The 15,277-nt window shown below is 36.1% G+C and overlaps 1 protein-coding gene across 2 annotated transcripts in view; it reads left to right on the forward strand.

The window, feature by feature from the left end:
- Nucleotides 1–1,877: 1,877 nt before the first annotated feature.
- The window catches only part of rreb1a (ras responsive element binding protein 1a), a 72,934-nt gene continuing 59,534 nt past the window's right edge, over nucleotides 1,878–15,277 (forward strand). For both annotated transcript variants that reach the window (XM_051940381.1, XM_051940380.1), the window contains exon 1: nucleotides 1,878–2,786. Coding sequence is in view for 1 of the 2 variants with exons in the window: in XM_051940380.1 (XP_051796340.1) it covers nucleotides 2,747–2,786 (40 nt within the window). In the remaining variant the exon portion in view is untranslated. The remainder of the gene's footprint in view (nucleotides 2,787–15,277) is intronic.

A 15,277-nucleotide genomic window follows, 5' to 3' on the forward strand; every position in this document is an offset into this window, starting at 1 on the left:
TGCTTTCTCTCGTCTTCTGAGGACCTGATTCTGTTTCTGCAGCATCTCCGCCTCCATCCCAGCTCCTGGTTTAAAGAAAACCAACAAAGTTCAGTTTAAAAAACGTAGATCTGCTGGACGTTTGAATCTGTCAGCTTTATTTAATCTGCTTCCTGTAACATCGGGAGATAAAGATAAAAATAAAGAACAAACAACAGCTCGGGTTCCATGTTTTCCTCTCATCCAGGTGATTAAAACGTGCAGAAAACAGAATTAAAGCCGCACAATTAATCCACTAACATTCATTCAGTACCAGGAAGCACCAGCAGGGGGAGCTGTTTCTACACAGATTCAAGTTTTACACATAAAATACATAAAAACATAATGTGCTAATCCTGAATGAATACCAAAAACACATCTTTCCGCCATGTTTGCTGCTGTCTTTTTCACCGTTCGGTCTCTTTAAATGGTCTTTTCTTCTTCTGTGGTGGTTTTAAAGGCTCCTGACTGGAGGTTTGGTGCCACCTGCAGCTTTTTCACGACATTTTGAAGCATAGCGTCAGCAAATGTTCGTACACAAACATGCAGCGAAAGACAATCTGCATAATGAATCCACTAACATCTGTAGAGTACCAGGAAGCACCAGCAGGGGGAGCTGTTCACATTTTACACATAAAGTTCGTAAAAATGTACCGTGCAACAGTTTTACTTTTGACTCCATATTTAGGTTCAATATAGTGTTTTTTGTCATTTCTGCTTTATTTTTTTTTATCATTTTAAATTATAATTATGTAACTTATTCATTCATTAGGTGTTTAAGTTAAAATTTATTCACTTTTAACCTCACTTTTAACGATATAAATGTAATTATGTTTAAGGTTTAAGATGACAATATTTTACTTTTAACATTTAAAATGTATTTATTTCACTTTCTACTTCATATTTAAGGTCCAACATGGGGTTTCTTGTACTTTAAACTTTATTTTTAACATTTCAAATGTAATTTTTAAAATGTTTTACTTTATGTTTAAGGTTCAACATGGTGCTTTTAGTAATTTTGACTTTATTTATAATATTTTAAATGTATTTATTTTACTTTTATTTCATTTTTAAAGTTCAACATGTTGTTTTCTGCACTTTTGACTTCATTTTTAACATTTAAATTGTAATTATTTTACTTTTTATTTCTTATTTAAGGTTTAAGATGATATTTTACTTTTGATTTTACATTCAACATTTAAATTGCATTTATTTTACTTTTACTTCCTTTTCTAAAGTTCAACATGTTGTTTTCTGCACTTCTGACTATATATTTTTTGACATTTTAAATGTATGTATTTGACATTTTACTTAATTTTAAGGTTGAACATGGTGTTTTCTAGACTTTAGACTTCATTTTTACCATTTAAATGTAATTATTTGACATTTTACTTTCTTTTTCAGGTGGAGCATGGTATTTTCTGTACTTTTAACTTTATTTTTAACATTTTAAATGTATTTATTTGACATTCTACTTCCTATTTCAGGTGGAACATGGTGTTTTCTGTACTTTAGACTTCATTTTTACCATTTAAATGCATTTATTTGACATCTTACTTCCTATTTCAGGTGGAACATGGTGTTTTCTGTGCTTCTGACTTGACTTTTACCGTTTAAAGTCTAGTTTATTTGGTTTTCACGTCGTGTTTGAAGTCTAAGATGTCATTAATTTACTTCTGATTCGACTTTGAACGTAAACAAAGCCTGTGAGCCTCTGATTGCTTCACCAACACCTCCTGAACAGCAGCTCTTCTCCACCAACCCCCCTCAGGCCGACGGTTGGCATCCTCTCCCTGCGCTCCAAATCCCGCGAGAACTCACCCTTCCCCTCCCGCTTCTTCCCCGACTCAAACCTCGCGATAAGTCGCCGCGGCTGCTCCTGCAGTGTGGCCGGATGGTTTCTTATCTTTCAACACCTTCAAGTCGGCGCAAAAACGATAAAACGAGCTGCCGAATGTGGAATTCTACGCAGCGGAGCGAGAAAAGAGCGACTTTGGGGCGAGTTGCAGGCAAAGTTGAGGACAAATGAGCAACAAGTGGTTGGATTATGAGTGTGGTGTGGGGTTAAAGTGCGTGTTTTGTGCGTAAAAGTTGTGGATAAATACGTAAAGAGTGCGGATTGTTGGGTTGGAGGCGGTGGAGGAACGGGATGCTGCTGCGTAAAAGCGCAGAAGGAACGCGTGTCCGTGCGTAAAGACAGAGATGCTTGGTGGCCACGTCCCCTTGGAGACTGGAGAGACAACACGTGATGAGCTTTACTTATCAGGTTTAGAGGGAGAGAGACACCGAGACAGAGAGAGAGAGAACCGGAGGGGGGACGGAGCTGCTGGAGTCCCGGAGCGAGACACCAAAAAGACGCAAAAACACATCTTTAAATTATTGTTTTGTTCCCCTCCGGACGGAAGCTTTCCTAGAGTTTTATTCGAGAGGAGAGAGGAAGAAGAAGAGAGGAAGAGCCGCAGAGAGAGAGGAGGAGGAGGGAGGGAGGAGAGAGAGGAGGGAGGAGGAGGGGAGGAGAAGCCGGAGTAAAGTTTGTCCAAGTTTGCACATCCCTTCGGAAACGCCATTTTGATTCCTCTCCTCTCCGGAGCGAGTTTGCAGCTTCTCTCTCTCCCCCCTTTTTTCCTTTTTTTTTTCAAAAATCTCCTTTTTGCCATCCACCATCCTCATCTTCATCACCGCCGTCGCCCCCACCACCACCATCATCATCATCATCCTCCTCGCCACGATGTCTCGGCGCAAGCAGCCCAACCCCAACAAAGTGAAGCGTAAGTTCTGCGTCTTTTTCTTTCTTCCTCCTGTCTCTTCCGTCGATGTTTGCGCACAAACTTTCTGCCCTCTGCGGGGCTTTTTTAACCGTGTTTCGGGGCTGAAACTTCTCCTCGTTTTTCTCCCCCCGCTGCTTCCTAGTTTGATGCGCATCCAAGCGGTGGAATTCAGCCTCTTCCTCATTCACTTCGGCTAATTATCCGCCTGTTGCGCGTCGCTCTCGTGTGTGTTTTTGTCCACTTTTCGGTGAAACTTTTACCCCCCCCTCGGGGGCAGTTTTGGTGGGGTAAGTTGTTGCCCCTACAGGGAGGGCGAGGGGGACGGAGGGGAGGGAGGGAGGAAGAGGGGGGGTTCAAAGTCTGCTCGCCGCCGGAGTCGAGCATCCATATCTCGGGTGCACTTTGGTCGGAGCCTCGCTTGCTAGTGGCCATGTGTGACGCTACCAGGCAAGCTACCGGCAGCCAGCACCGCCGCCCCGGCCGCGCTCTTTCACAATAAAACCACCTGTTGCTGCGCAGCGAGATGGAGAGAGCCGCTGGGGAGGAGATGCAGCTCTAAAGGTGACTTCTTAACGTTAGCGAGCAGATCTGAGGGGTTGTTTGGATGTTTTATGTGATTTTTAAATAATAATAAGTATTTTTGTCGCTTGGTGAGTTTGTAAATTAGTTGTTCAGTCAAAAAACTCTCAAAATATTCAGATTTTGAAAACTGTAATCACTAAATAACGACTTTTGAACTTTAAAAATGTCGCAATTCATCATCAGAATAGTGTAAACGTAATCTGAAGCAGATTTTCTTCAAGATTTATTGAACTGCAATTGAGAACTTTGATGGTTTCCTTTCAAAAATCGCACAATTAATCATCAAAACAATTGAAAACCAACAGATTGATCATCCAGCTGCAGGTCTGAGCGATTGTTTGAATGTTTTATGTGAGTTTTTAAATGTTTTGTCACTTTTTCAGTTTGTAAAACATTTGTTTAGTCAAAAAAACACAAAATATTCACCTTTATTAAGCTGTAATCTTAAAGGTTTGACTTTTTACTTTAAAAAATGACAAAATTAATCATCAAAATAGTTGAAAATTCATCTAAAGCTTGTTTTTTAGGCAGAGTATTTGAATGTTTTCTGTGATTTTCACATCATATCTGCAGGTTTTGTCACTTGATGAGTTTCTAAAATACTTGTTTGGTCAATTAAAAGTAAAAAAACCACAAAAATCGCAAAACTAATCATCAAAACAATTGAAAATCAGTGAATTAATTTTGTGAGTCTAACTCATTTTTTGGTGATTATTTGGATGTTTTATGTGTTAATAGTGAAAAATCTGAACTTCCTTCCTGCAGCTGACGGAGATTTAAAGTTTCAATTTGTTGTTTGGACAATTAAATGTCAGAAAATGTTCAGTTTTGCGTCACAAACAAAGAAAAAACACAAAATATTCACATTTTAAGAGACTTTTTCTGTAAAAATCCTTCAGACTGATCAATAGAACTGCAATCTGTACCATCAGATCAAAAATATCAAGTTTAGCATCAGTTTAAGGGATTTTCTTCCATAAAAATCCCTTAAACTGATCGTTAAAATAATAGAAAACCGATCGATTAGCTGCAGCTTTTTCCACTGTTCTCACCAATAATCATCATTTTCTCAGTGAATTTATTCATCGTTTGGTTAAAAAAAGCAGAATGTTCAGTTTTAATCATTAAAAACCTCAAAATCTTCACATTTTTGCTTTTATTCTCTTAAAAATGACTTAAAGGATCAATCATGAGAACAGCTGCTGATATTTAGGGTTTTTATTTTGATACTTTTATGATGAATTTAAACTGCTTTAAATCACAGTTTGTGTTTTACTTCACTTTAAAGAGATTTAATTGTAGTTTTTATTGAATTTAATGATGATTTAAAGCTGCTTTAGTTGCTGGTTTTATGTTTTTTCTAATATTTGTGCAGAAACTCGCTTTGTTTTGTGAATTTCCGCCTCAGAAAAGCTTTGATTTCCTCTAAATGTGACTTTATTGGAGATCCGGTGGCGATGAGGCGACTTTGTTTCTCTATTTAATGCGTTTTTTGCTGCATTTCTTCATAAGAATCTTTGATTGTTTTGTTTTTCTCCACGATGCTTCTTTATTGTCTGAAGGTTGCATAAAAATCTCGGGTTTTTGTGCTGAACCTTTGAGTTCAGAGTGTCTTTGTTGCATTTTTTGTGAATTTGTGAATCAGAAGTTCATCAAATATTACTTTACTGGTGGTAATTGTGTTTTTATTCCACGTTACCTCTAATTAATTCATGTTTTCTGTACTATTGCATTAATTTAAGTGCTTTAGAAGCAGAAATCTAGCAGCAGACTGCAGATAAATGTCTGTTTTTAGACTTTCCAGCATCTATAGCAGGTTTATAGTGACTTTATTCCTACTGAAAGGTCATAAATTGATGCTGATTTCCATAATTCCTCCTAATTTGTGGACGTTTAACGGCTTGGTGATGCGTCTTTATTCTGTTTTTGAAGCTTTTTTCTGTTTATTGTTTTGTGTTTTGGGTTCTTTCTGTTCGTTTAAGTGGATTATGTTTTATTTTTTAGAGGTTTTCTGACTCTACAGGTGCAGATATCCAAACTCCACGCGTTCTTGCTGCTTTATTCTATATTTCATCGCTTATAACGACGTTTTTGTGCCGTTAAGTAAAACACATATACTCTGTGTGCATCTTTATCCATTCTTAGAATCTTCTTTTCACTTTATGACCGTTGTCGGTCAACTGGATGTTCGTGTTTTGGTGTCTTTTGTTAAAGTGTCATCTATTGTGTTTATTGGTGATTACAGCAGCGTAAATCTGAACTCCGGGGCTTTAATTAGCATGTCTCATGTTTTAGAAGCTTCTTTTTGCTTTATGATGCTTTCAGCTCGACTGAATGTGTTTTTTTTGCTTGTTTTGGGTTCTTTCTGTTAATTTAAGTGTATAAAATTGTATTTATTAGTGTTTTTTATCAGTCTTTAGCAGTTTTACGATGTATCTTTATTGTGTTTTAGAAGCTTTCCTGCAACAACAACCCGTTTAGCTTGACTTCATGTGTGTTATTTTTTTGCAAGTTTTGGGTTCTTTACATTATTTTGAGGATATTATATTGTATTTTAAGTCTACAGCAGCATAAATCCAAACTACAAGGCTTTATGGAGCATTTTGATTTGTGTTTTTGCTTGTTTTCAGGCTTTATGCATTAATTTTGGTGTAGTTTGGACATAAATCCCCTTTAAATGTCAGAAATATTGTTTAATTTGATGTACATGATAGTTTCTGACAACACAGGTTCAAAGTTTTGTACATTTTTGTAAGAAGTTATGCTGAGGAGGAGGGATGCTCGTTTTATTTTGAAACGGCCGTCGCTTCCGTTAGCATCCGTGCTAACTGCCGCTAGCTGGACGCCGCCGCGGTGACCTTGTCCGGGGGGTTTTAGCAGCCAAACGGCCGCAGCTCATTAACGGAGCGGCGGGTGGCGGAGCCGCGGAGGCCCGCAGCACCGGGCCGCTCCGTCCGGGCCGCTTTTATCCGCTGTTCGTACACTTTTCGCCGAAGTTTTCCGACTCTTTCCCCTCGTCTCCGGCTGCAGCCCGCAGCAGCAGCATCGACGTGACGCCTGTTGCATCCACCTCCTCCTCCTCCTTCCTCCTCTTCTTCCTTCTCCTCCTCCTCCTCTTCCTCCTCCGCTGCTCCGTTTCTCTCACTAGACATCTTTAACTTCCATTTTAATCGTTAACTCGACACTTTTCTCCGTTTTTAATCCGCCTCCGGCCGTTAAACGTCGACTTTGACAACTTTTCTAGCAGCTAGCATAGCCGTTAGCTTCGTCGTCGGTGTGTTTTTTTTCTCCGTCGGCGGAGGATGCTGCTGTAAAAAAAAAAAAAAAAACAATAAAAAAAACATAAAAGTCCACCGAGCTGCGTTCGGTGCACCGGGAGGCTGTTCCCGGTGAATGATTGACCGGGCTGAGGCCTCCTGTGTCCGTGTCTGAGCCTCCTTTATCCTCCATCTGAAGCACCAAACCTCCATTTTAGCCGTTTACACGTCAACAAATCGATCAATAACAGGTCAATCATCAATAAACCCCGTCAGTGTCTGCCCTCAGGGGACTCTACTGTACTTTTCTCACACATTCTGACTCATATTATCCTCCAGAAATGAGTTAAAGTGACCTTAAAGTGAGGTTATTGGAGTTCATAGTGAGTTTACTAGTTCAGCTTCACTTTCCATCACTTGAGTTTCATATAAACACATCAAAGTCTCATTTTACTCTGTTTGTCCTTGTTTTTGTTCACTGTAGGCTCATTTCCCTTCCTTTGGCCTCCCTTTCCTCATTGTAGTCTCATTTATTCTTACTGTAGCTTTGTATTTCCTCTTTATGGCCTTGTATTTCTTCATTTGCATTTATTGCGGTCCCATTTTCCCACCTTTGGCCGTATTTTTCCTCACCGTACGCTCATTTGTCTTCACTGTCGGCTGGTTTTCCTCACTGTGCTTTCATTTTCCCTCACCGTATGCTCATTTTCCCACCTTTAGCTTCATTTTTCCTCATTTTTCCTCACTGTAGCTTTATATTTCATATTGTGGACTCATTTTTCTTCTCCTTTAGCTTTATTTTTTCCTCACTGTCTCCTCGTTTTCACTCACTAGGTTCATATTTCCTCACTGTACGCTCATTTTCCCCCCATTCGGCCTTGTTTTGTCTCACTGTAGTTCAGTTTTTCTTCACTGTATCCTCACATTTCCTCACTCTAGTCTCATTTTTCCTTTCTTTGTCCTTATTTTTCTGTATTATAGTTTCATATTTCCTTACTGTAGCTTCATTTTCGCTCACTGTAGTTTCATTTTCACCTCCTGTTGCTTCATATTTCCCCTCTGTCCTCCTGCAGGTGTTTCTGGTCCTTTCAGAACGTTTTTTGCTTCATTTTTAGAACATTTATTGTGCATTTCTGCGTCCAAAATGGATTTATTAAACATGAAACTCATTAAATCTGACTTTTCCATAGATTTATTCCTCTTTTATCTCCTCTTAACGTGTTTTTTGATTGTTTCTGGTTCGTTATTCTGGCTTTAGAGCTCAGTTTAATGTGTTTTTTTGCATTAATTGAAGCAGTTTTTCTCACTTTTACCTCTGTGGAGCCACATTTCCACATCTGCAGCTTCATTTATGCTTTAAAAGTGACTTTATTCTGCTTAAAGGTTCATTAAACACCAATTTGATGCAGTTTAATGTCATTTTCTTGAACTTTTTTGCTTGTTTTTGCATTAATTTGCAATATTTTTGCATCTGTAGCTGAATTTCTGCCTTGAAGTTGAATTAATTCTGTGTAGAAGTGCATTAAACACCAGTTTAATCTCAACTTAATGTCTGTTTATTGCTCATTTTGGGTTATTTGTGTTCATTTAGGTGCGTTTTCGGCAGAAATACTCCAACATAGTGCAGGATAAAGTATATTTGTGCAGCTTAAAGTCAGTTTTTTAGACTTACTCACTCTGGAGTCACTTTTATGCATAAAAACAAAACAAAATGCAATAAAAAGCAGTTTAACATGACTTTGTTGCACTTTATGATCCTTTTAGCTCAACTTTATACATTTTTTTTGCTCATTTGAGTTTTTTTTGCTTTGATTTAAGTGAGTTTAAAGCAGAAATCTTCCAACATGCTGCAGGATAATCTGTATTTGTGCAGTTTAAAGTCTGTTTGTTTCTCTTTTTTCTCGCTTTGATGCATCTGTAGCAGGTTCATCGTGACTTTCCGCCGCTGTTTTTGCATCTTCAGGGTGTTTTTTTCGTGGCCTGGTGAGTCTTTCTCTGTGCTTTTTTCTTGGGTATTTTGCTCCAGCAGACTTTCTGCTGCTTTGGTGGCTTTAAAGTGCAGCTTTTTGTCGTTTTGGGGACTTTTCTGAGAGGTTTTGGTGTCTTTGTGATGAGAGCTGGCTGTGGTTGGTCCTCCTCTTCATCAGGAGGAGGAGCAGAGATCCGGATGAGCAGTTAGCATTCCATTACGAAATTCTACACTGAGGCCGAGCTGCCGGCGACAGCAGATCATCTCCTCCAGCTGAGTTTAAATCTGAGGAGGAGTTAAAATGGAGACGAGGAGGAGGAGGGTTTTCTTCTCCCTCTTTTTCTTCTTCTCCTTTTTATCCATCATCTTCTTTTTGTTTTTCTTTTTTGTCCTCCTTCTCTTCTTGTCTAATGTTTCTTCTTTGACATCTCCTCCTTCTCCTCCTCCTCCTCTTTCTTGTCCTCCTTGTCTTTCTTCTTCTTTTCCTTCATGTTTTTCTTTCTATCCATCATCTTTTTTGTTTTTCTTCTTCGTTTTCTCCTCCTGTTTCTTCTTCTCCTTCATCTTGTCCTCTTTCACCTTCTGCTTTTCCTCATTTTCTTCTCCTTTTTGTCCTCCTCCTCTTTCTTCTTCTCCTCTTCTCGTCTCACTTCCTGTCTCCTCCTGACCACCGTCTCTTCGTGTTTCTTCTTCGGGTTTTTTAAAATGCTGACGGTCGATGATGTAGTGGATGTTTCTGTTCACACAAAGAACGTGTTGTGTTCTCTGTCACACACACACACACACACACACACACACACAAACAGGTGGAGAGAAAGCGACCGTCTGACTTCAGCTCATCGGCTTCACTTTGCTCTGATCGATTCATTGATTGATTATTGATCAGTCATCGTCTGTTCTCTCTTCTGCAGGGAAAATATTTATTTTATTCTATTTTTTTCTTGTTAATTATTATTTTGAGATCCAAACCCTGTCACTGTAGAAAGAGACATATATTTAAAAAATATTTTTATTAATAATTAATAAATGAAAAATAATCTCAGTGGACTCGCTGGTTTTAAGGAATAATTCAGCAAAAAAAACCTTAATATTTCTAAGAAATATTTTGCATATTTGTTGTTGAATTATTTCACATTTTTCATTACATTTTCTGTTAAATTATCAGTTCAAATAATGACAAAAATAAACTGCATGTGATCAAATATATTGTTTTATTTTTTATGTTTAATTAGCTTAAATGCACATACATATATTATATATATTTTATTATTAATACTGAAAAAATGTGATCTTTAAAAATATTTTTTAATAATTACATTTCAATAAATATTGCTAATTAAATATTTAAATTAAATATTAAGATTTGTGATATTTTTTAACTATTAAAATTTCAGATTATTATTTATATTAATATTTATTTTGTAAACAATATCTTCTAAAATAGAGGTAAATGTTTTTAAATAAATTATAAATTAGATATAGCAATAAAATATTAACTATTTGCGTATAAACTTAAATCATGAACTTAATTTCTGTATTAAATTGCGTATAAATCTGGTTAATAAATATTCACTAAAAAGTTTGTTTTAGAAAACACTAGAAATAATTAAAATAAATTAGTTTTACTTCTAAATATCTTAAAGTGTGTCTGTAAATGCGTGGCTGTTTGTTTTATTGGTGCTTCACAGAATTCAGACAAAAATCTACAAAATCTGAAGAAAAACAGTAAAAACAAGCAAAGAGCGAGTTTAAAAGCCAGTTTAAAAAGTGAACTGATGGTTTCAAACCTCCGTCTGACACCTCGTTAACGACATCACTGTCACTAATGTGTGTTAATTAGTGTGTGTGTGTGTGTGTGTTAATGGGGAGTCTCAGTGGGACCTTTTGTGTCCACGAGGACCGAAGTGAAGCAGCTGATTAAAAGCTGTCGTCCTCCAAGACTCCACACACACACACACACACACACACACACACACACACACACACACACACACACACACACACACACACACACACACACACACAGTTTCAATCAGGTGACGACCGTTCTTCTTATATTTGGGAGAAAAAAAATTTCCACCTTTTATCAGAACCACAAACTGTAAAAACAGAAAAAAATCCTCAGATTTTCTATTTTCCGACGGTCCTTGAACGACTCATCTGCGTCTCACTGTTCTGTCGGGAAAATTAACCAAATCTGAGCTTAAACTTGCCTAAAAATTCACCAAAAACAAGCATTTTAAAACAAAAAGATTCCGTTTAAAACAAACTTCTGTAGCTTAAATATTGCAGATTTTAGTGGTTTAAAGAAGATTTCCTGCTTTTCTGTCCTCATTTTAACATAAAAATTATTTTCTTGAATAATGTGGACTTTTTTAGGTTTTAGGTTTTTTAATTCATTTTCAAATTAATTAATTAATTAAAAATATATATTTGCTAATTTTTATATTCCACTTCAATAATATTTAATACTTATATTTATGATTTTTAAATTGTATTTTATGTAAAATATTTTCAATATAAAACATTTTACGTGTTTTATATTAAATATATAATAGAGATAATAAATAAATTCTATGTAAGTATATATATATTTATTTGATTTTTTAATATATTATTATATATTCAAGAAATGTGAGAAAATGGAATCAGTAGTATTTTTAAAGTCTTTTTATTATAAAAAATAGATGTAATTTTTTTTACTTTGCTTTTGTTCTGCAACCTGTTTTAGAAATAGATGTCATAATTAGTAACTGTCCTTATTTTTATTTTTAAATTTAGTTGTTTTTTATAGTTTCTTATTTTTTCTAATTTATTTTTGATATTTAACCAATTTCAAAATAAAAAATTAGTAAATAGTGTTTAAAAATTGTTATTTAATTTATTATTATTATTATTATTATTATTTATGGTCTTCTTTTAGTTTCTTATGTTTTTCTTATTCATTTTTTGATATTTAATAATTTATAAAAGTACAAAAAATGATATAAATACAATTAAAAATAGTCCATAATTTTTATTTTATTTATTTAAATATTGTATTTACTTTTTAATCATTTTTGTTGTTTAGTGACTCAGTGAAGCTTCAGTGGAAACAGCAATCGTCTTTTTTGAAGAAAACAGTTGAAAAAACGTCCAGAAGTCTCCAGTTTTAGTGTCTGGGAGCAAATTTTCTGCCTTAAGGTGAATATTTGGAGTTTGTGAGTTTGAAAAACAAACATCTGGAGGTGGACAGTGTTTTATTTTGGTGGAACTGATGAGAACTTCCTGATGATGATTCACAGTCAGACCAGTTTCCTGCGGTGGGGGAGGATTAGGATGATGAGGATGAGAGAGTCTCACCTCCACCAGCGACCAAACGGTCGACGCCTTCCTCCCCGTTTGACGGCTGCAGACTTTCATAATAAAAGACAGGAAGTTTGAGGACGTTAAAGGACAGAAAGCTGTGGAGGTTTGAAGCAACATCTGGTGGTTCACCCAAAGTAGTTTAAATCAATCCACTGGACTTGAAGAAAGTTCCTTGAAGACGTTTCACCTCTCATCCCAGAGGCTTCTTCAGTTCTGGTGGTGGTTGGTGTTGCCTCAGCTTTTAAACCTCTGAGGTGTGTCCAGGACTATTATTCCAACGACCGATACTCATCTGACCACTCAACGATGGTCGTTGTGAGAATGGGTGGGGGTCGTTGAAATGCACAGAATACTCAGACATCTGGTGGTTCAGTCGCTGCTTTGAGGAGTTTGGTGATTCCTTTTAGCCACTTTCTGCCAGTTCAGGATCTTTTTGTCGCTGTTTTAGTTGATTTTTGTGTCTCTGTTGTAGTTTTGCATCTTTTAGTTGTAGTTTCTCATCTTCTTGGGGTGTTTTTCATCTCTTCTGTATTCAGTTTACATCTCTTAGTTGTAGTTTTACATCTTTTTTTCAGATGTTTTTGGTGTTTTGTTGTGGTTTCTTATCTTCTTAGCTGTTTCTGGTCAGTTTTGTAGTCGGTCTGCATGTCTTTGTTGTTGTTTCTCATCTTCTTATGTGTTTTTCATCTCTTTTGTAGTCGGTTTGTGTCTCTTTTTTGTTGTTTGGCACATTGTTGTCATTTTGCATCATTTCATTTTTTTGTCTTTTTGATGTCTGCTTACATGGTTTTGTTGTAGTTTTGCATATTTTAGGTGCTTTTGTTGTTTGTTTACATCCCTTTGTTGTACATTTGTGCTATTGTGTTGTCTAGTGAGTCTTTTTTGTGATTCTGTGTCTCTGTTGGTGTTTTGCAGCTCTTTGTCATCAGTTTGCATCTCTTTGTTGTTTCAGTTGATTTTTGTCTCATAATTGTTTTGTGTCTCTTTGTTGTGATTTTGCATCTTTTTGTCGTAGTTTTGTGGTCGTTTTGCATCTTTTTGTAGTTATTTGTCTCTTTGTAGACATTTTGCGTCTGGTCTCTGGTTTGGACCGGTTTAGTCTTCAGATCTTCAGTTGAGTCAGACTTTAGTTTGTGACGTCGCTGTTTGACCAGGCGAGTGTTCGAGTCTTTTCATTTGTCGTCATGTCGGTGCTGACTCAGTGTTTCAGGAGAACACCTGAGTCATCAGGAGGAGACTCTGCTTCACTTCCTGTTTGTAGTTTAACTGCAGGAATTCACTTCCTGTTTGTAGTTTTAGCTTAAGGAATTCACTTCCTGTTCTGGTTCTTCATTATTTATTTGCTGGTTTTTTACTTTTCGTGAAAAATAAACGCATTTTTCAAAGAAGTCAGCAAATATAATATATATATATATATATATATATATATATATATATATAATCTGCAAATATTAACTTAATACAGAAATAGTTATAATAAACAGTGTTTTTATAATTTATTTCTTAATTATTTTTTGTATAGTTAGATTAAATCTGTAGAATGACCAAATAAATGTACTGGAATAAAGATATTTAGAATATTTAACATATAATAATAATGAATATTTTAGTAATATTGTTAATCTGTTAGTTTACAACAGAGGGAAACTTTTCGTCCTCTAAAACACTGTTCAGAAAATTATTATTATTAATAAAGTTTAAAGGGTTTTAGGTCTTAATTTCACATTTTATATTTGAGATTGAGATGCCAAAAAATAAATTAAAATACTGACACTTTTCTGCGATCAATTTGAGAAATTTTTTAAAAAATTGAAAAGTTTTACAAATTAAATTCTTAACATTTTTCCAACTTTAATTACATTTTTAAAAATTATTTTATAGCCTGTATTTCAAAAATATTTGTGTTCTATTAATTGAATACACACATTTTATGTTGGTTCGTTATTCAGCTTAAATCTGTTTCTGAGTCGCACGTTTGATTTTTATTTTGTTAATCTCCAAAAAGACTGTGTAATGGACTTAATTTGGAAAATTGATGTTTTTAAAAATAGTATTTTGAGTTGAATTTACTGTTTTATAGAAAAATATTAAGAGTTCAAATAGACAAAAACTGTCATTAGTAGGGCTGTCCTGAATAGTGGTTTCTGGCCTCCGAATATTCGGGCCCTATTAAAGACGAATATCCGAATATTCGTTCCGCCCCGTAACGTCCGACAGGGGGCGGGGCTTGTGGTGGAGATGGCCGAATATTCGGATCCGTTCGTCTGGTCTCCTGGTCCAAATATTCGGATACCAAAAAGAATATCCAGATACTGCCGTAGCGAACGAATATTCGGATATTCGGAATATTTGGGTCCAGCCCTAGTTTTTAGGAGAAGAGCGTCATCCGAGACGTTGGCTGAATAGGACTAAAGTAGGACACACAGAGTTTAGTGTGTCGTTGGACGGGTGTGTTTCTGTGGTCTCACACACACACACACACACACACACACACACACACACACACACACACACACACACACACACACACACACACAGACCACCGTCTTTATTTAGCCGTCAGCTCGCTATAGTTAGACGAGTCAACATCACCGTCGTGTTCGACTTCGCTGCTCTGAGACGCTCACAAGAAGAAAACTGATTGTTTGTTTTTGTTTGTTTGTTTGTTGACATCAGTCTGAAGTTGAGTTTGTCGCTCGTCAGATGTGAATGTTTTCTTGTGTTTGCTGTGAAAGCTGTGGGAATGATTTAAAGTTGTCAAATGAGACGCATGTTCTTAAAAACCATCGTTTTCTCAGTGGAGTTCTGCATTAGAGAGGCTTCTCTCCTGATGTAAGACGTTCTAAAAAGTCCCAGATTTACCAAAACCTAAATATTAAACAGAGTTCTTTATTGAAGGTAGCAGCTGTTTTGCTTTTAATATTTTAAGCATAAATCGGTGAGAATTGATGTCGAAAAATGACCCAGATGTTTAAAAAGCATCATTTTCTCAAAGGAGTTCATTATAAGACGCAAAAAAAGTTGTAAAAACAGTCCAAGATTAATAAAATATCCACAATTTTTAAACAGAATTCTGTATTGAAGGTAGCAGCTGTTCTAAATATTACAAAATGACAAAAGCTTTTAATATTTTTAAGTATAAATCAGTGGGAATTGATGTAAAGTGTTCAAAAACCATCGTTTTCTCAATGGAGTTCTGCGTTAGAAATGTTTCCCACCAGGTCGAAGAAGCTTTAAAAAAAAGTCCAAGATTTAACAAAAATCACATTTTTTTTAAACAGAATTCTGTATTGAAGATAGCAGCTGTTCTAAATGTTACAAGTTGACCAAAACTT

This window comes from Acanthochromis polyacanthus, chromosome 20, assembly GCF_021347895.1.
Source record: "Acanthochromis polyacanthus isolate Apoly-LR-REF ecotype Palm Island chromosome 20, KAUST_Apoly_ChrSc, whole genome shotgun sequence".
Taxonomy (NCBI): domain Eukaryota; kingdom Metazoa; phylum Chordata; class Actinopteri; family Pomacentridae; genus Acanthochromis; species Acanthochromis polyacanthus.